General features: G+C 41.9%; 1 protein-coding gene across 2 annotated transcripts in view; it reads right to left on the reverse strand.

The window, feature by feature from the left end:
• SKAP2 (src kinase associated phosphoprotein 2) overlaps positions 1-21,140 on the reverse strand; it is a 101,303-nt gene extending 80,163 nt beyond the window's left edge. Inside the window, exons 1-4 of one of the 2 annotated variants that reach the window (XM_083706043.1) lie at positions 20,916-21,140; positions 15,380-15,485; positions 10,649-10,674; positions 2,389-2,496 (exon numbers count right to left, since the gene is read on the reverse strand). In XM_083706043.1, coding sequence (XP_083562169.1) covers positions 2,389-2,496; positions 10,649-10,674; positions 15,380-15,485; positions 20,916-20,964 — 289 coding nt within the window. In that variant the 5' untranslated portion in view covers positions 20,965-21,140. The remainder of the gene's footprint in view (positions 1-2,388; positions 2,497-10,648; positions 10,675-15,379; positions 15,486-20,915) is intronic. The other variant, XM_083706042.1, reaches the window with a different exon arrangement.
• Between the last annotated feature and the right edge of the window lie 1,365 nt (positions 21,141-22,505).

Genomic DNA, 22,505 nt, shown 5'->3' on the forward strand with positions numbered 1-22,505 from the left:
CGACAAAACCCCAAAGTCAAATCAAAAGTTGATTTATTTATTTTTAAAAACTTGAAAATGGTGCTTTAATTCTTTAGGTGTGCAATAATTACTGAGTGTTGTGGTTTCCATTTAAATGGAGAAAAACAGTTTACTGGGACATATAGCGATTTCATTCTTCTCAATAAGTGTTCTGGCAATATTAACACCCATTTCTGAATCTTAATATTTTAGGTGTGCATGGAGATACTGAAACAAAGTTTGTGCATTTAAAAACACTGAATGCCAAGAAAAGCACAAACAACTGAAACAAGTCTGAAGAGAAACAATGGGCTCAATTTGGTGGAAGTTGACCTTAAATGTAACTCCTTTCTCTGTACACAGAAGCCTTCGCGATCTGCTGGCTACATAGAGATTAACACAGATTTGCTTATTTTAATTTACAGAGCGGATATCAAAATGTCTGACATAGAGCAAAGCGAACACAATTCGCACCTGAGAAGGATAAATCTGATATTTAACCGAGAGACAAACAGCAAAATTCATAATTGCTTAGTTTGTATATCACAGCAAACTATAGTCTAAAATTATGGTTTAACTTGAATGAGCAGCATGCTAGTGTACACTGCTCAAATGCACCTGCTACACATCCTCCCCCAGCTGTGAAACAAACCATGGAGCAGCTGCCTTAGCATTACAAACTGATCAGCGCTTACACTTAGTTTCTCTCCAACCCCCCCTCCCAAAAAACCCCACCAACCTGAGCAGAAACCAATACTAAAATAGCCACTCCACAACCGGTTGCCCAGACTGGGAAAGGAAGGAGCAAAGGGGGTGTTGCGTCTTTACTTTTCATTTAATAACCGATAATGTTTTTAATGTCTGATTCACCTTTGGATGGTGACGTACATCACCCTGAATTTTTATTTTTTAACTGAAAGGCGGCATAAAAAAAATCAAAAATAAATAAATAAAATCAGCAACAAAGTTGGAAGCTTCTCAAACAGATGACCCGCACATTAATATCGGTGGTACTTAATACTCGAGCATCAGCACCGTCAAATTCGGTTTGGCAAACAAAAACGGTTGTCCATTCTTAAACAAGCAAGGAGAAAACATTTCTCGCAACCCCTTCATTATGCCCAGTGTGCAGTAAGCCATAGGCAGAAAACACAGCTGCATATTTTGTTACAATATAAACCACTTCTGTCTTTGCGCCGTTTAACGCCAGGGGGAGAGGGGGGAGAGATTCATCTAAAAATTGCGTAGAATCTGTTTTGCCAACAAATATAAAAGGGGTAGTCAAAAGCTAAAGGTTATTTTATTGCTCGTTTTTCCTTTACTGTAGCGCAAGTTGAATTCCGCAGAAGAGAACTCCAATTGCAGAGTTCTATAAATGTAAAGATCCTGTTTTCTGAATCAGTTGTTAGAATGTTCATCACTTATGCACATATTTGACTTATCCCTGTTCTGCAATAGATATAATTTTATACCTCATAAAAGCAATATATGTTTCCAAAGGGAATAATCTGAAAAACATAAAATGTGGAGTAGCATGTTGCAGGGAAGCATTATTTTCAAACAGCAATTGAGTTGGAGCCACACAGTTTGATCATCATATGACAGAAAGGAAGAAAAAGTTGCTCGCTTCCAAGTCTAAAATTCGGAACAACTAATTAGTATACACTGTTATGTGCATGCAAATTGTGATCTATCAACACTGTCAACTAGCAGAAAGAGATAGCTGCAAACAGTGATGCAATGATCCCCATAGAACATTCACTTGTTCTTATCTTCAAAAATGTTAAGAATGATTAAAATTTGATATATAATAAACTTGGACTGGGGGGGGAGTACTGTTCAAATGTAAGCACCAAAAATTGTTTGATCGAGAAACGTCAGTACATTAACAGGAGGACACACCATAAGAACAATTAATTTAATATTTTATGAACTCGCTTGGTTTCATGTGTGCCACATGCAAAAAACAAAAATCCATCAAATGAATTCTCTTTCATTATTTATACACTAAATAAAACAAGTACAATAAAATTAAGGAAGAATCTGATGCTGAATTAAGAAGAGATTTGTCCTAAATAAAAGAAATCTGAGTGTATGAGTTGCTGATTCATTTGTGGGAGGGCAGGGAGGAAAAACTAAGAGATCTGTTTTGGTTACTGAAACAAACAAGCAAGTGTGCATTTTTTAAAAATCCCACTGTATCTTATTTTTAGCCACTAGAGAGAGCTCTTCAGTTCCTTAAGGGTCTTGTGAAGGTAAGGAACAGGACCCACATGGTTCGCTGCTCATCTGTTTCCCAAGAATTGCACCAGCTCAGAGACACTGGCGGCCAACAAAACTCCCAAATCATTGTGATTATGGTACCTTGAGACAAAGAGAACCACTTACCATCAGAGGGGCTTTCATCCTCTTTATCACAGCGGTCAGATGCTACAGAGATATTGTCAGGAGGCACAGGGCAAGGGCCTTCACGCTCTTCCCCATCTTCAAGTTCTCCTGCACAAACCAAAATATTTATCAGGAGTTAAAACAGGCTCCTTTCAGTTTAATTATACACATATTCATCACGAGCTGAATTTTTTTAAAAAAACAACCCGGATCCAACAGTAAGCTTTCCCCTCGATTCAGTTACCTCAGAAGCATGGTTGAGATCAAAGTTACAGTAAAGAACAGGGGTGCCAAATTGAATAAAAATGGGGGAGGGGGACCAGATAAGCCTCACCCCACAAAATTAATCACAAGATGTGGTACACATACACCATTTGAATGACAATGCCCAACAACTTGGGGGGGGGGCTCAAATGTTTTATTGGAGGGGGCAATAGGATTTGGCTCCTATGGTAAGGTTACCAGATTTTTTCCAATGAATCCGGGGACACTTTTCAACTTCAGTCGGAATGATAGGATTTCGTAAGGGGACTGATTTGTAAATCTGGGGGCTGTCCCCGGGAAACAGGAACGTCTGGAAACCTTATCCTATGGTAAAGAATGAGAAAGAAGAGTTGGATCCAAAGTAAAGTTAGCTGAGCTTAAAATCATAAAATGTGGTGTTCGAATCATGGCTAACATTCCATTAATTTAAGTTGAAATCCCCACTCAGCCATGGAACTCACTGGGTAACCTGGGGCCAGTTACTTTCTCTACCTCACAGGGTTGTAAAGATAAAATGGGGAGGAGGGCGATAGCTCTGTACGCCACCTTGAGCTCCTTGCAGGAAAGGAGATATAAATGCAAAAATAAACTCAACTTTACTCTGGATCCAACATGAAGTGTTTGAATGAGGAACGGCTTGTCAGCACTATCTAGCTACAGATTCCATTAACTACCATAATATCCCTTCCAGCAGAGACCCAATGCAATAATTCATTTATTAACTGGGGGCGGGGGGGGGGGGGGGAGGAGGACCATGTTTTATTAGCTACACAGCAGTATGTGCTTAAACGTAACATTTGATTTAGTGCTTTCTCTGACCATTCCAGCATAACAGCCACGCAACGCTGACATGCCATTGGTTGCACAATGAAGTCAGGTTTCCCTGTAGTAAACATTCGTTTGCTGCGGCAGCAAATCTTGGGCCATGTGTGGCATGACATACTTGTGACATGAACGCTTCATCACCCATCCACCTGCCAGTTCAACCTATATCTATCATGCCATCACTCAGTCCACTTTTCAGCAGCCTTGCGGTAGGGTAAATGCCACATGCCAAACTCAGCATAGATCCACTCAACACATGCACTCACATAACACCCGCTTGGTCATCTGAATGGGCCCTTTAGCCTCTGCCGCTTGTCAAATCCATGGCTACTTGAACATTCGCTTCACAGTGTTGCTTTGCAACAATAACCATTACTATTAGGAGCAGAGAGGTTACACAAGGGATTAAAAAACTTCTCTTCAGATGTTGTAAAATAAATGTAAAATGCCCTCCGTCAAATATTCACCTCCTAAAGCATTTTTTTTTTTTTTAGGAAGGGCAGAGCACAAAATAATAATTAGTGTCCAAATTCCACAGCAATTTAAATCCTGCACAACTGCTATTTGTCTAGCTCACCTTGTGCTTCTCCAAAAGCTACAACTCCCAGGGCTTCTTTGTAATCTGGATGTGTCTTAGCTGAATCCTCCACAATGTACAGAATCAAAATAATTGCAACTATTTCTGGCTAACGCATGAGTGCGCCTTCTGAGTATCTTTCAGGCCCTGGAACGCTGATGAAAGCAACATTTACAGCTTACAGAAAGAACAGAATATCCCCATGTGTTTGAAAAATGCAGTCTCGTTAATCCAAAATCTCTAAACTGAAGTTTCAAAGTGTTTCTTACATACATTATAATACTCTGTGAATTTGAATCATTAAGGAATGATGAAAACAGGAAAGATAAAGTAACAGAGGTTTGCTCAACCTCATTTTGTCACAGAGTTGTGAACACAGACCACAGCCAGTGTGGAATCACAGAAACCTCTCTGTCGTAAATGGGAAGCAAGCCAAGCAAAGGCCAGATCACATGGCAATTTCTTTCTAATTTTAAGGTCCACCAGCAGGGATCCACAAATCCCCAACCCCATAGGCAATTATTCGTACCTACGGGACCGCCTCTCCCAGTATGCCCCACGGGGGACCTCAAGGTCCATAAATAGCAACACCCTAGTGGTCCCGGGCCCTAAGGAAATTAGATTAGCTTCAACCAGAGCCAGGGCCTTTTCAACACTGGCTCCGGTCTGGTGGAATGCTCTGTCTCATGAGACCAGGGCCCTGCAGGATCTGATTTCTTTACACAGGGCCTGTAAGACAGAGGTGTTCTGACTGACCTTTGGCTTGGAGCCGATTTGATTCCCTCCCCCTCTTTCTTTTTCCTTTCTCCTCCTGTGATGAGGCTGCATTTTAATATTTTAATGTTGTATTTTAATCTTGTTTTTAAGGAGGAACAGCAACTGGGCTCAGAATTCTTGGAGGAACAGCAACTGGGCTCAGAATCCAGCTCTCCCCTCCAGCTCCTGCAGCTGACATGAGAGATTTGGTTCAGAGTGCTGCTCTCCTGTTCCTCCAGTACATTGGTAGTAGAACCATCCACAAAGAAAGAGGCGAGAGTCCAGTGTGGTGTAGTGGTTAAGAGCGGTAGTCTTGTAATCTGGTGAACTGGGTTCGCGTCCCCGCTCCTCCACATGCAGCTGCTGGGTGACCTTGGGCTAGTCACACTTCTCTGAAGTCTCTCAGCCCCACTCACCTCACAGAGTGTTTGTTGTGGGGGAAGAAGGGAAAGGAGAATGTTAGCCCCTTTGAGACCCCTTAGGGTAGTGATAAAGTGGGATATCAAATCCAAACTCCTCCTCCTCCTCCTTCCATTTCAGCCTGTTCGCTTCCTCATTTCTTCTGCTGTTCTTCCCTACCAGAAACCTCGTCCACTACCCCACTTTTCTGTGCCTTCCCCCATCATGGCGCTTCTTATGCATCTCTCCCAGATGGATGAGATTCTGGCAGCATCTTTCGTGGGAGGCGGAGCCCAGCGTGAAAGCGCAAGTCTGAGATATGGGAAGCACAAGGTACCCAACTACAAGATTAGCAATGGAAAAGGCCACTCCTACCCTAGGAGTTGAAGATAATGGCTGGAGGTTAACCCGAGCCTAGACTGTGGACTCCCAACTATCAGCAAAGTTTATTTCTTTTTCATTTCCATGTGATAACGCAAATGGTCATATGGAACTAGTTTTCCCTTCCCTCCCTCTCATTGATGGGAACCAACAGTGGCAGAGAACTCTTGATTTCATGCCCTGCTTGTGGTCTTCCCAGAGGGATCCATTTATCCACCGTGGGAAGCAGGATGCTTGACTAGATGGGCCTTTGGCCTGATCCAGCCAAGCTCTTCTCACGGTCCTCATTTGGAAGTTGTATACATACTGGAGAGTTTGGATTCGGCACAGAATTTTATTATATGTTTTATGGAGGGGCAGACGCATCCCTGGTTACATTTCTCAATGTTGTGAGGAAAGTAGCATGAGGAATATATTTTTTAACAAGTACTCAAAGCCTCCAAGATTTGTGGAAAGGCATTAAAAAGCACCAGATGTCTATATCTGCTAAGTCTGTCCATTTAAAAAGCCACCGTTAAGTGGGCTGCTTCCTCCTCAAAAGATTTAGACAAAATATACAGCATACTTAAAACTAAACCAAACATACCAATGCACTCTTTCATGCAACAAAAAGAAATGAGCTTTTCCTATAACAAAAAATAAGTGTTATAAGAGCCAAACAAAGAGTTCATGTGATGAAGGATGCAACGCAGTTCACTTTAATATGTCCATATTTCCTCTTTAAAAAACAAAAACAAAACTCGTGTTACATGTATATACACACACACATATACACACACACATTCATAGGCCTAGCCCTACGCCCAACACTCTACAGCTTGTCAAAGGGAACCACATTTGAAACAATGAATGTTGTGCCTTCGTTCGGTCAGAGAAGTCACTCTTGAGCTTCTCACCCAATAATAATAATAATAATAATAATAATAATAATAATTGTCCCCCTGACAGGTGCCTTGTGTCTACTAGCATACCTGGGAGGGGGAAGGAAATCAATAAAGCAAAGCGTTCAGTTGGTATCTATGTAATAGAAAACTAAACTACAAAGGAACAATAAGCATCAGGTAAATGTATCCAATACAATTTGCAGGCATAATTGAAAGCATTACAGCCTAATCAGACATCTAAAAGCAAGGCATGTTCAAACGAAATGTCTATAGACTCATTAGCGGGCAGCCATTCCATTATAATCATGCATAATGTCAGCGATGCCTTGAGCCTGTGCCAATGACAACAGCATAAATTTTGCATCTCATTTCTGCAGTCATAAAATTAATGATCAGTTTAAAAATACTTCTTTATAAAAAGTTATTACACAAAGAAAAAGCACGAATGTGTCCCTGTGACATAGCCAGGAGGATAATTAAGAGGCTAATGCTCATTAATATGGTTTCCCCAGAACAACCTTTGATTTATCCTAGAACTTTAAAAAAAAGTTTCATTAATTAAACACATTTAATGGTTACCGGAAAAAATACACTGTTCGTATTTTCTTTCGTCTGTGATTTAATCACTTATGTTTTGAGGGTAGGATGCTTTAATTTGCTCACAATATGACACACGGTACCTGACCCTTCTTTATTAAATAGCATCTTTTTTCATTTATAGTATTATTTGCTTATTGATTCTAGCAGATAATGGTGTTGGACTAAATACGGGAAGCTAGTCACTTAACTCCATTGTTAATGGAATTCCCAGTTATCGCAATAAAGATGTCAGATTGACTTTGCATCAGCTTCATATCAAGGAATCGGTATTTTATAGTGTCTTATATGTTTTCTAACACAAGTGAACTTTCTTCCGCCTATGCTCTCCACAACAAGCAGAGTGTTTTGACACCATCAATATTTCCTTCTGTCACAAAACCCACAATAAAGGAGCCATCAACATATATTTCAGTCAATACGTTTGAAGCAAACTGTTGCTGCTCTGAGAACCCACCCCGCCTCTCAGATCCCTAGACATATGTACAGTGTTCACTATCTAACGAACCCATGGTCTCAAATTGCTAAGAGTTCCATCTCTAAAAAGTCTCTTCATCTTCTGCTATATCACATTCCATTAAGAATTAAGCTGATCATTTATCCCACAACCAAACACCTTCTGCAGTGCTCTTAGCAAATTAACCAGTTGTGTATCTAATCATATACATTTCAGACCCTTTAGTTCCTAATTTCATTTCTTTTTTTAAAAAAAGTCTTTCTGCTATTTTAAAAACAAATAGCTATACAGTGGTCCGGTCTTAACCTGAAACTGTTGTTAACCTGAGGTACCACTTTAGCTAATGGGGCCTTCTGCTGTCGCTGGGCTGCCGGAGTGCGATTTCTGTTCTCATCCTGAGGTAAAGTTCTTAACCCACTCATATCTGGTGCTTTGGCCTGTATATTATTTAGATGTGTTCTCCACAAAAGGGAAGTCCAGGTTTTGAACTTAAGGAGCAATTCCCTTACCACCAATAACAGTAAAGGACATATGCATGTATGAAGCTCTTTACACAGAGTCAAGATTGTTGGCCCATCTTGCCCAGCAAGGACATTGTTAGAGGGTAGACCGGGGCAGTGCAAGCCTTGGGTCTTCTGCAGAGCACCCAGAATCCCCTGCTTTTAAACCATAATTTCCCTAGTATTACCATTATCTGGTAGGAGGTGACTGGGTGTGTCATAAGGCAGAGTGCTGATGAACCCCCACCCACTCATTGTCTTAATTTGCCCAGGGGCTTATGCCCAGACTCCTTCAAGTACAGAGCAAGTACAGGGGGGGTGCTAGTAGTGCAGTGGAGAGTGTTGTTGTTGTTTATTAAATTGCTGTTGTTTATTTAATTTCTATACAGCCCTTCATCCGAGGGTCACAGGGCAGTTTACAATACAGTCGTATCTTCGAAGTCGGATGGAATCCATTCCGGAAGTGTGTTTGACTTCCAAAACGCTCAGAAGCCAAAGCGCAGCTTCTGATTGGCTCCAAAGAACGTTTGCCAACCCGAACACTCACTTCCGGGTTTGCGGCGTTTGGAAGCCAAAACGTCCAAGTACCAAGGCATTCGTGGTCCAAGGTACAACTGCACAAAAATACAAACCATAAGGTAATGGGACCCCTGACCATTAGGTCCAGTCGTGACCAACTCTGGGGTTGCGGCGCTCATCTCGCTTTATTAGCCGAGGGAGCCAGCATACAGCTTCCGGATCATGTGGCCAGCATGACTAAGCCACTTCTGGCGAAGCAGAGCAGCGCACGGAAACACCATTTACCTTCCCACCAGAGCGGTACCTATTTATCTACTTGCACTTTGACATGCTTTCGAACTGCTAGGTTGGCAAGAGCAGGGACCGAGCAACAGGAGCTCACCCCATCGCAGGGATTTGAACCGCGACCTTCTGATCAGCAAGTCCTAGGCTCTGTGGTTTAACCCACAGCGCCACCTGCGTCCCTTATACAAACCATGGTAACAAACAAAAGCAATAACCCTGACACACACACAGTTTAAAAGGCCATAGATGGTTTAATTAGCCAAAGGCCTTGGAAGAAGAGGAATGCTGTTGCCTGGTGCCTAAAGATCTGTAATGAAGGCGCCTGGCAAGCTTCCCTGGGGAGAGTATTCCACAAATGGGACACCACCACAGAAAATGCCTGTTCTCATGTCACCGCCCTCTGGACCTCTCGCAGAGGAAGCACACGAAGAAGGGCCTCAGATGCTGATCACAGGGTCCCGATCGGTTCATATGGAGAGAGGCAGTCCTTGTGGTATTTCGGTCCTGAGCCAGTTCTTGCTATATGGAAACGAACCGAAAGCCCCACTCTCATACAGAACTTGCATCTATGCTTCTATGGACTAGGATCAATTTTAAATAATTTGCTCATTAGTATTTGTTATGTAATATTGATTTTACTCTTTTTTTCCCTTTTAAAAAGCACTGTGCTTGAACCAGGCAAAATAGTATTTTACCCATAGTAAAGTTAGGGTTTTTAATGTGGTGCTTTTATCCTTTCCGTTTCCAAATTCTGCCATCGTTGCAGTCCTGCACTGGGAACTGGCAGTAACTTTTGTGTGGATGTTATGCACGCTTGTAAACATTTTCTGTTTCAGGTATGTGCCGCTTACAAAAGCGGCACCAATCCATGCTAAACATTTCTATTTGCAAGCTGCCCTGAACATACCCCTGTTGAAGGCTGGCATACAAAGGCTAAAAATAAAATAAACTCTTATTATGTCCTGGCTAGGATCCCCATGTTATTGCAGGTTAGCAGAGAACCTACTGTAGTTTCATATACTTTTTTTTTTAACTTCATGCTGTGACCCTCATGCTAGCATTCACAGTCGGCAGGTCATGACCTCATGAATTAGCATCGTGAAAATAGGGCCATTTCAAATTCAGAACAGGCCACTGTAGCAGCCTGCTTTTAATGAAACCATAAAAGTCTGTTTCAATACATGCACTAGGCGATTATAGGCAAACCACGTTGGAGTTTCCCATTTCATCATTTCAGATCTTGTTCCCACATATAAAAAACTAAAAGTACAATACTGGCAAATGCAAGAAGCAATTTCTTTTGCTTAACACCAACACCAGTCAGGGAAACAAAATCTGCATTAATATGTTTGTGCTATATCACAAACTTCTAGACAATAAAGAATTTCTATTTTGAACATATTCAATTTCTGCTGAAACATTCATTTAAAACTTGGGGTTCATTTAAAGAGCTTGGGGTTCACGTTAGAAAGGCAATATTAATTAATTTCTAAAGGAAGCAGTGCTTTTTAAAAGTTTGGAATGTAATGATTAGTTTGGTTGTTCTTGTAGTGCTGTGGCTTTTCCTGTTTTTAACAACACAGAAAGTTCACAAAAGGAAAATCCCGCAAGCTGTCCTCTTTTTCTTCCAGCAGGGGGAGCTAGCATCCTCATCCATGAAAAAGTCAACATGCACACACAGTGTGAACTCTGGACCCTTGAATTTTGGGATTTTAAATTGTACAACAGTACACTGAATAAAACCGGAGATTGGTTTAAAAGCCTACCAGTGAGCAAGATTTCTATGCCACGTGCAAATGAGTAGTCATATCCTTACCTCTTTCAGGAAAGCCTTGTGGGTAGCTGCAGAAGAGGAAGTGGGGGATGGGAAAGAAAGGATAATGTAAGTATTTGGAAAGTCTTAAGGCCACTTATTTTAAAAACAAGAACAAATACAACAGACAGAAAAACCAACAAGAGACACTGAATATTTTAACGCTAAGTGAAACTATCAAGGGAATATTTTACTAGCTTCAAGATGCCCTTCAAGATATTAAATTAAAGGCTTGCACGTTTTACACGATTTGCATGTTTACAGGAGCAAACAGAGACTGTATCTGGTTGGGATGCATGCAATCTCCAACTTTAAGATCAATATATTAATCTGGAAAACTGATAGGTGTTTAAGTACAGCTCTGCAAAATACCTATTGACAGATAAGAAAGATTAGGTAAATCCAATGAACAAGAAAATCAATTAAGTTAAACTTGGCAAGAACATTTTGAACACAAAAGAGTGAAGGTGCAAGTATCGGTAAAACTGATGAAATACAAAGAAGGAGCAAAAGAAAACAAAAACAGAAAATGCCATTAAGCCACTTATGTGAGCGGAGAACAAGGCCAGGAGGAGTAAGCCTATGTGGTGCCCCTCCAGATGTTGCCGGACTACAACTCCCATCAGCCTCAGCTAGCATGGCCAATGGTCAGGGATTATGCGAGCCGTAGTCCAACATCAGTGCAACATCTGTAGTGTAACATCTGAAATGCAACATGCAACAATCTGGATGGAAGAGTGATGAGTAATGGAGCTTCAGAACTGATTTAATTTCTGTGATCTTCTGAAGCCTCAATATGCACTGCTTATAAACCAGGGTGTTTATATTGCTGATATAGATAAAAAAATAAAATTAATGCCCAAAGCACCAAGAACATGTGGCGGTTGTTACTGCAACAAGCAGCCTGTGGAGGTCCACAGTGGTTTGGTACTCATATGGGGCACTGCCTGTTCAAGATGCATTTGATCATCTTAGATTTCAAGTCATGCCCACAGGATATCTGACCAGTAAATCCTTTAACAGGCCAAAAAATATTTGCATACGCGGATCAGGCAGTGCTTTTTGTTCTGGGGGGATGCAGATTATGTGAATCTAAGTTTGGTCTCATTGAGGGCCAGTATTTCAATATGAGTAGGAAAATGAGAGTACAGTGGTACCTCGGGTTAAGTACTTAATTCGTTCCAGAGGTCTGTTCTTAACCTAAAACTGTTCTTAACCTGAAGCACCACTTTAGCTAACGGGGCCTCCTGCTGCTGCCGTACCGCCGGAGCACAATTTCTGTACTCATCCTGAAGCAAAGTTCTTAACCCGAGGTACTATTTCTGGGTTAATAGAGTCTGTAACCTGAAGCATATGTAACCTGAAGCGTATGTAACCCGAGCTACCACTGTACCACTAAACATTTTTTTAGAAAAAAAGCAGAGATCAGGACAGATCAAAACACTACACACTAAATCCAGTATTGCCCTTTATACAATTCGCTGAGGGATAAATCCCCAATACATTTCAAGGGGGGTGGGGTTCACAGTTCCATGGGATGAGGTCAAAATTAGATGGCTGTTGGCTGGTGTAGACAAGTTTGTTACCTGCAGGGGAGCTTTATATGCACTAGCAATGAGCAAGATATGGGCTACTTTTGTTAGCCAGAACACACACACACATAGTGGGGGGGGGGGGAGAGAGAGAAAGAGAGAGAGAAAGAGAGAGAGAGAGAGAGAGAGAGAGAGAGAGAAACACACAAGATTTGGGAAACTTTACTGCTCTAATAGCTTGCAACTCTGAAAACTGATATGTTTTAACTTACCATCTGATTGTTTTATAACAGCAACTGACTATAAACAATAACAATCTGACTGATTTAATATGGGGGATAGTTCAGTTGGTTAGAGCACAGTGCTGATAATGCCAACTTTGCAGACTCATTCCCTTTTATATAGGACAGCTGCAGATTCCTGAATTGCATTGGGCAGAGTATCTTCCAACCCTACAATTCCATGATTCTATGATCTCTGTGTCCTCACTTCAGTCCTTGAGGAGTGTTGGCTCTGGCTTGTAATTAAGCAATTAAAACATGCTTACCAGTGCTAAATGTTACACTGGCTGCAACTCATCAAAAATATGACTTCTCTTTGCTAAAGTATTATATGCACAGACAAATCTTCCACAGCAACTTACACTGACAAATTATATTCAGAAGAATCACTGCACAGATCCGCAAGAATCCGTCTATTGCCCAGTTCACACAACCATTTCTCCAGGCCACCATAAAGAATTATGTGGAGTCAGTAAGCAAGGTTTACATGTGTAAACTAGCCTGCAGGAATAGTACAAAGTAGGTCAAAGTTTTCTGTACAAAGCAAGTTCATTTCAAATGCCGATCTGTTTACACAGAAACCACAGCAATTTCACTCCATTCTTCTGCAGTTCTTCATTTTCCATGAAACAATTATTCACAGGTTGGGTAGCATGCCATGATTTCTCTTATTAGGTAAATAATCTGTCTGGGTCAACCAAGAGCTCTGGTATTTCTAAGTTCAGAGACTGGGTGCACCGATTCGGCAGCATGCTGGTCTCTATAAGTCCACAAAGCTGACAAGCACTTGCAGAAGACCATGATAAGCTATTCCATCCAGACTGCAGACTTCCTACACTGAACCTCAGAGTTGCCGGAGGGTGGGGGGCAGATTGCAATGCTGGAAACACAGGCCACTGCTGTTTAGATGTGCATTTGCATTCTAAACAAAAAAAAATCCTTCCAGTAGCACCTTAAAGACCAACTAAGTCAGTTCTTGGTATGAGCTTTCGTGTGCATGCACACTTCTTCAGATACATTCTAGTACATTTGCATTCTAGTTTAAGAAATTGAAAGGCACATTCCTTTCACATTTTCCCATCTCTTTTTTTTTATGCAAACAAAATGCCACGTTCTGAGATGCCAAAGAAATGCAAGCAACCCAACCACATGGACAAGAAACTACAAGGAAAGACCCCCCCAAAAAATCCTCAAAAGAACCCAAGAGGGACAGAAATGCTTCACTCTTATTACTCATCAGGACGGAAAGCCATAAAAAGGTAGTGCAGTTCTTTCCTTTTCCCAGTACAGACTTGTATTTTAACAACTCACCTGCTCGCCACAGGCAACTAGGAATTCCATACAGGTGAGTGAACAAGCCTGTTGGAGTGAGATGGATCTCACCATCGGTCCTCTGCCTGTCTGCTTGGTTTCCATGCTAGCTGCGAAGGAAGAAAAGCCTCCACAACCAGTACAGAAACACAGCTGGAGGGGAGGTTGTCCTCCTCCTCCTCCATCACTTAGTGGAAGGCAGCTTTCCTTTTTTTTAAAACTAACCTACTGAGAAGCAGCAGCCTGTGTTTCTGGCCCAGCTGCAGAACAAAAGACTCTTCTGTGCCAAATTTTTCACAACAAGCAAGAGACAACCACGTCGCAGTAGCCTGGCCACATGGCATGTCCCAATCCGGACCAGCATAATCGAAACCATTTAAATGGCAAGGATCTGGAATTTATAGGCCATGTTCACACATAATGGTGAGCCAAAGTTTCTGGCTAACCATGGTTTATTGTGATGAGCCCTGACCACGTGATCATCATCTGAGGCTCTTCTTTGTGTGCTCCCACTATAGGAGTTTCAGAGGGTGGCAACATGAGAATGGGTGTTTCAGGCCTGGCACCATTCTTATCTTTTTTTCAGGCATGAATCTGGGCTTTACGACCTTAATTTGAAGGATAGTAATTGTATTTTTAGGTTTTTATCGGTTGTTCTTAACTGGTTTTAAGGTATACAGCTTTGGGTTACTCACAGTGCCAGATTTAGGTTTGATGAGGCCCTAGGCTACTGAAGGTAATGGGGCCCATTATGTGTCCAGCTGTCCTTTGTCAACAGCAAATTGTCAGTGTTTTTTGTGTTGAATATATGCTATGGTAATTTATGGACCTAATAGGTATCTAAAGCTATTTGCACATGCAGAATATAGGCACCCTATATATAGAAATGAGCAAACCAGTGATATTTTAAGGAGCAGGCTAGCAGGTGGGGCCCATTACTTACATCATAGGAGCCTACACAACATAAAATACTGTTGCTGTATGTAGGTTTTATTTTATTTGTTTTTTATCTTATCTTTTGGAAATGTACATCCAGGGTTGTCTTTTTTTCCTTTACATTTTTTGGGGGAAGTTATAGCTCATTTAGCTTATATGACAATCCTGCACTGGTTACTCTGTGAGAAAAGCGAGTCACAAATATAGGAAGTCATAATAAGAATAGTAAGAGAGCAATATGATACTGAACTGTACTTGATTGCTCCCACTTAGCTTCTGGCATGGCACAAGCAGGAGCGGGTGGGGAACCAGGAAGCCTTGGCTTGCTGCTCTCTAACAAGTCACTATCCATAAGCCAACAACAAACCATGGTTTATAGCTGGCTAGCAACCATGGCTTGATAGAGAGCAACAAGCCATAAGCCAGAGGAGTGAAGATGGAGGAATGAAGAGGGAATTACTCAGCAGCATGCACTAGTATTCCACTCATTCACAACAAACCATGATGATCCAGAAATTCTGGCTTACAACTCTAACTAAACACTGCCATTGGGTGCCCTCTTTCGGCCTCAGTTTTTCCACTGTTAAAACGTGAAGAAATAATAATGATAGGTTTGATGCAGGGATAATTCACTTTCTGCACTAAATGCACAGCATACATGCATAATTGCTTACTTGGACTTGATGTCTTTTATCTTCTTAATCAGAGCATCCCTCTTTTCCTTTGCTCTTTTGGATAAATTCTCTCCTTTTAGGGTATCCAATATAAATGTGTCGACATCTAAATCATGAAAGAATAAAAGGAGAGAGAGATGAGTCAAAAGAAGAAATGATAATTCTCAGAAGATAAATACCTCTATTATGGCTTTTTTCATAAGGCAATAATATCCAAACTATCTAATGGAATTACTTTATCAGTCCCAGGCATAATATAATTGAAAGATATTTCAAACTCTAAATTGGATAGATTTGTTCACTGCTGTGCTTATGCTTAGCACAGCAAATGCTGTTTTGACACTTGCCATCATTAAATGAACAAGAACCCAACAAGTTTTAATAAACTGTCAAAGTGTGTAAAATATATATACACCCCATTACTTGAGAAATAAAAGCTAGAAGACAATAAACTGTTCTAATGCATATATGATTGAGCAAGATCAAACATCATTTGGCACTTTCATTAACAAAAGCCCATTTTCAGAAGTGACCGTAGACTTATGATATCTTCCTCTGGGTTAAAGCTGGTCCCAATTTTGAAAGCATCTGGGTAAAAGTGTCACGTTAAAACTAGTCAATAATCTCAAAGACATCAACAGTATAATTCTATGTACAGAAGATATGACACTAGAAAACTTAATATTTGAAAAATGAACCTATATTTTAAGTTTCACTGGATTTTGATCATTAAAAACATGGAAATAACATTTAACTTCACACGCAGAACAAACTATGCACTTTACATTTTTGCTTTTTTTGTTTATTTTGTAATCCCCTTTTGCAAATGATTAAATACCCTCCAACATCTAAATGCTTTGTAGTATTTTACTATGAGAATTGGGGAAGGGGGGTTGCTCTGAGGGTGGAGAGGTCAGCATACAAACAAGTCCCCTTAGGAAGGACAACCATTTAGCACAGTAAGAGGAAATTTGGAAGAATATGTTGAAAAATGGGCAAAGCAGCTTGTGAAATTAGCTGTAGTTTTATTTATTTGTGTTATGGCCCCCCCCCACTCACATATTGAGGAAAGTGGTCTCAAGTGGGGCGGGGTGGAATCAAAATTTAAATCCCACCTGACTAGTTGGAATGGCAGGGGGGGAATTAAAATGATCTTGAGGAAACTGAGCACCACTTTCTTAAATGCAAAAACATAAACCCAAGTTTACATACTCTTAGATGTACCCATTTAAGTTTCCCTGACAGGTAACGGGAAGAAAAGCCAGAAGGACAAGATAACCAGGCCCACTGTTAATTAAAAAAGAAGCTAATTGAGCAGCAAGTATATAAAAAATACCCCATGCCATTTTTATTACAGATCTGACACTTACATCAAATTTATAGCAAAGACAATTGAACTATGTTTCAGATACTGTAGGCTATTTCAAGAATGTCAGTGGTTTCCTTTCTTTTCTCTCTCTCACTCTCTTAACTTCAATGTATCTAGCCTCATTTCAATACTGTTTTAATAGATGGTAATTGCAAAGGTAATCAGCTTAAATGATATCCACATAATGGTTATGTCTTATTCAGTTATCCAGAATCCGTCTGTGATGAACATTCATTTCACTAATGTTCAGAATGGAAATGAAGCACTATAAGAATTCAATCTTTATGTCCGAGAACTAAATGTAGAAAATATCATATTCTACCTTGGCTAGATGGCCTTAACGGAGAGCATGGGCATAAGAAATAAGGAGGGTGGTTACCATTCTTTTAATTATGGTCGCTAAATCAGTTTTATATGATCAGACGGATCATCCATATTCAAGATCCGCAACCTTGCCAACCTTCTCATTTTGTAAAACTTACTCTTCCTCCCCCCAGAAAACTTTTGACCACTGTCTTGAAAGTAAACTGGCACATGACAATATAGAAGTTGACCATCCCTGATCTAACTATATAGGTTTGCCAAAGAATATATACAACTGTACTCACTGGACACAACACAACAGAGAGTTCAGCAAGAACAGTGAACAGGGTTTCCAGGCTTGGGTTTGTTGGACTACAATTCCCATCATCCCTGACCACTGATCCTGCTAGCTAGGAATGGTGGGAGTTGTAGTTTAACAACAGCTGGAGACCCAAGTTTGGGAAACCCTGTACGAGATGTTCCTTGGGATCCCTTCAAACTCTATCATTCTATGATTCTATTATTCTAAGACTGCTTTGAAGATTAATAAGCAAATCCTAAATGAGAACTATTCAAACCTATGTAATTCAATTTCAAATAATGTGCTTTTGTACAAACACTAGTATGTTGTAACTTGCCTTTGAACTTTGGGTGAGGGGTGGTATATTAATTTAGATGAAGATTATGATTATAGCCCTTGGAGCAGTTATGCAAAAGTAGATGATAGTGGTTATTTCTTCAGTAAAGTCTCAAAGACAAGATACATGCAAGCCCTTCATGTGGGTGCACTGATGTACGCAAAATTAGTTGAGGTGCAGAAGACAAGACGAGGCTCACAAGACATCCCACTACCTGTAAGACTTCCTTGGAAGTCCAAAGAATGTGCTATCTAATCTCTACTCTTACTGCAAATACTCCACTGAAGCACTACAATCTGACTTATTTTGCTAAATATTTAAGACTCTCTTTCTTTTCCCATCCTCATTAGCCCTGACCCGTTCACTTTTCTCACAACTATTTTAGGCAAGAATCCGTATGGGCATATCCAAGGTACCGTCGTCACTGAACAAATGCTTAAAAGTTGCAGTTGTCTAACGTGGAGAAATCTGGTCCAACAGCCTAATGGCCTATCATCCAGAAGGGTATATACTACAACCCCACAAAAACTAACCCTGGAACAAAGAGACTGGAGGCTTGTTTGCAGTCACTTATCACCAGCACCCCTTAGCTTCTTTCAGCTTCTGATTTATCAAGAAGAAACTAATCCACTAATATGTCATTACATCTTGGGTTAATTAGTCATGTAAACAAGGCCAGAGTCAGCAGCTGTACATACAAAGTCCAGGAGAGGTGCCCATTACCTCAGGGCTGGGCATTGTTCTTTCAATCTTTTTCATATTGATAGAAGCTGCCCCAGCAAGTCAGAAACAGATATCCCAAAGAACCAGAGCGTTAACGCTCTGCCTAGTGGGAGATGAGCAGAAGAAACTCCAAAGCATTGGTTTTCTTATGTCTTTAAAACCAGCAGGCAGCTGCCCTACAGTCCAAAAAGTTGCCACCTAAGCATATTTTTAGGAGTTAAAAAGAGTTTTCAGGACTCTTTTTAATTCAGATCAACCAACAAAATAATAGCTGGATGGAATATAAATATAAAAAACCAAAAATGCATAACACAGTAACAAACAAAAACAATAACACACACCCCACACACAGTTTTAAAAGTGGTAGATTAGCCACGGGCCAGGGAGGAGAGGAATGTTTTTGTCTGACAAGCCTCTCTGTGGAGAGCATTCCACAAACAGGGAACCACCGCAGAAAAGGCCCCCAGAAATGAATTGGCAGCCAGCCCAGTACTGGTGTTATATACTTAAACTGTCTTGGCCAGTGAGAAACCAGGCCACTGAACTCTGCACCAACTGAACTTTTTTGTACTGTCTTCAGAGGTAGCCCCACATATAACATACTGCAGTAATCCAAACGAGAGGTTATCAGAGCATAGACAACACAAGTTAGGCTATCCCTGTCCAGATAGGGGCACAATGGGCCACCAGTGGAAGCTGAGGAAGGCACTCCGCACCACTGAGGCCACCTGAGCCTGAGGCGACAGCAATGGGTCCAAAAGTACCAAGCTGCGTACCCACTCCTTCAGAGGGAGTGTAACTCCATCAAGAGCAGGCAACCTCTCGCCCATGTGTAACTGCAGTCTCATTTTTAAGCAGCTGAGATTAAAGATGTATTCCTTGGTGTTTTATTTTCACCTTGTAAAATAGATTCCCTTTCTCTAGTCCAGGCATCCCCAAACTCGGCCCTCCTGATGTTTTGGACAACACCTCCCATCATTCCTAGCTAACAGGACCAGTGGTCAGGGATGATGGGAATTGTATTCCCAAAACATCTGGAGGGCCGAGTTTGGGGGTGCCTGCTCTAGTCTTAGGAATGTATATATGCATGCATAAAGGCACGTTTGGCAAACCCTCACCGTGATCAACTCCCGCCTGGGAAACCTATGTCCCCACTGTGGAAGGACGTGTGGATCCACACGTCACTTACGGATTCACTGTTTAGACCGTGTTCATGGAAGCTAATCTTACTCAGCTACGAGCGATCGCCAAAGAAGCAGCTATGTAGGTTGTTGATGGGAGACCCTGCATTTGTAAGCTTATGCTGCAATAAGTTAATTAGACTTTAATTAAGGTACTTACAGGACCATCTGTCTTTGTATTCCTGCTCACTCTGAAAGAGGTTATTTAAACAAGTTGACTCTTAACCCCATACATATTTACACAGAAAGTCCCACTGAGTTCAACAGACTGTCCATTCAGGTAAATGGGTATAAAATTATATCATTAGGAATTGGGGATGGGGGCACAGGTTCTTCATCCCAGGCAAAAAAAAAAAATCACAAACACAAAAAGGCCACTGCTTGGGACAGGAGAAATTGGGAGTTTATTCCAGTTTCTTGAAAGGGAGTAAAAGAAGAACTTCATTGCAGAAGTTGTAGGTTACCAGTCACAAGATGCATTTGTCAAGATAAGCGATGCAAATTTCAACAAGGAAGAGACATTCAGAGGGTATATTGGGCGACACAGGAAATGCAGCATAGATAGTACAGAACTGTTCTCCCATTTGTCAGATGCATGAAAATGTAAGCAAATAAGTGGACTTCATAGGCCTCTTTCATTTGGTTAAAGAGGAAGCTTCTACATTTTGGACTTCTCCATTTAGTTCACTCCACCACCCTGCACTCACACACATAAAAGCAGATTGTGATATGGGGGTGGGGAGGTCAGGAAGCTGGCTGGACACATTGAAGCACTTTCGTCCCTCAAATAAACACTCTTAACTATGCTTTGCAGTGCTTTTTTTCTGGGCGGACGCAGGGGTATGCATATCCCTAAATATTTTGTGAATCTTTGTACTTTTGTCCATTTACTACCTTTATTTTACGCGATTTGAACTATAAAGTGGTGGTTTTCTTGAGTCAAAACGAGAGTAGCTCTAAACATTTTTTAAAGAAAAAAGCACTGTATATTTGTATATGCATAATTTAACAATTTGCCCAACACCTTCCAACCTGTTCCTCCCTTGCCCAGGAGGCTTTTCTAGCAAAACTCCTGCATGATATTATTACCTACAGTTCTCCCATTTTCTTTTCTCTCCCCTAGCTGGAAAACTCTATTCCCAATAAGTTTTTCTTTTCCCCTATCCGGCTTACAGAGCACCAGTCCCATCTTCCTGCCACATCGCCCCCTCCCCGAGACTTCCCTCACCCTCCTCCCTGTAACTCCACTTCACTCTACCCTTCGTCCCAGAGAAACTTCTACCGCAGCCGCAATCTTTCTCAGGCGCGCGGGGCATCCTTACCTGCAAGGAGGCTGCTGACCTCCTCGGGGATGGCGGGGGAGCCGTGCATGATGTGCCAGGTGGTCGCGCGCGAGAGGCAGCTGTTCGGCAGCTCCGTCAGGGAAAGACAACGGCCCCGCCCACTTTGCCCGGCTCCGGGAAGTTCAGTCAAGGAAGCCACAGGCGGCAAGGCGGAGGGCGTGGCTACTCTAACCCAGGGATGCCCCCGCCTATTAGGTCGGTCCGCGCATGCTCATTCAGCCGTCCGCTTGTGTTACACTCAGTCACGACTTCCTCCTCTGCTATGGACGCGCCTTGTGCCTCCGGGAAAGCGCCGGGGGGGGGGCGGGGGCACGTGACCCTCAGCCGATGCCGGGCGCCATTTTAAAAGAGGGCAAAACCCATTCCCGCAGGTGTTGGGGTTAAGTCCCGAGCGTTCCAAAATCAAAAATGGCGCCTTAAGCGCCTCGGCGCTATTGGACAGAGCGCTCGGAATAGGACACGCGGGAAGCGTCTGCTGCGGTTGGCTGAGCGTGGCGTTGTTTTTGTTTCGTTGACACTTTCGGCCGCCATTTGGCGTCCTCTTCATTTCCCTTTCCCATCCCGCCTGGGTCAAGACCCCGGACTGTAGGCAGGGAGATGCGTTTACACTGCCGTGCTGGGGGATTTCCTGGGTAAAAAAGTGAACCGAGAAGAGAATCCTGAGGCTCCTTTTCCCTTATTTTGCTTCCAAGCAGAATTTTTAGAGTTGTTTTTCCACACCACTGTCATTCTGCTAAAAAAACCTTACTTTGCACACAAAATGAAACTGCTTTCGTTGGATTCTCTTAGAACGAAACATATATATATATATATGCTGTGGTTGGCATCCATCTGTCTCAAGAGACAATGGAGTATGCCTCAGGGGTGAAGTCCAACTGCTGCACTAGCAGCACCAAAGTAACCTCCCTGGAGTGCAAGCCCAGGCAGTGAGTATGGAGGTCCTGGGCTGCCCAGAACATTGTGTTTGGCACCAGCTGGGTTGTAGGGGTTGCACGAAGGAGGTGTGCAAGGCGCCATCCAACCAACTTAGGGACTCCACTCCAGATTTGTGTAGGGTTTACGCCTTAGCCTTTCCATCTCTCAAAGATATCACACAAGGCAGCAGATGTTTAGGATCAGAGTTTACCTTCCCAGGTTGACGAGCCCCACCTGCCCCTATAAAAGAATAAAGTAGCAACTTACACTCTCCGGGTCTGAGAGCTAAAAAGAAAGGATCCTTGACAAAAGTTTAAAGATCTTTTTTTTTTCTAACTCATGAATAGCATGTGTAAGGAGCTCTTGTGGTGTCTTGTTTGTGGAAACTAGAACTTACACACTTTATAAAGCTTCATAATTCAATGGTGGAGGAACTGCCCTCCTAGATGTTAATCTACTCCTGACTCCTATGAGCCCCAGCCAGCATAGCCAATAGTGCAGAGACGATGGAAGGTATCGTTCAGTGACATCCGGAGTGCTACAGGTTCCCCACCCTTCCTTAGTTTTAATTCCTCCCTGGATGTTCTATTCAGTTTCTGAGGGCTCCATTTTCCTTCTGTTGGATTATCTCTGTGAGGCCCAGTGGGCAACTAC

Source organism: Podarcis gaigeae (assembly GCF_964106915.1).
Source record: "Podarcis gaigeae genome assembly, chromosome: 12".
NCBI classification, from domain to species: Eukaryota; Metazoa; Chordata; class Lepidosauria; order Squamata; family Lacertidae; genus Podarcis; species Podarcis gaigeae.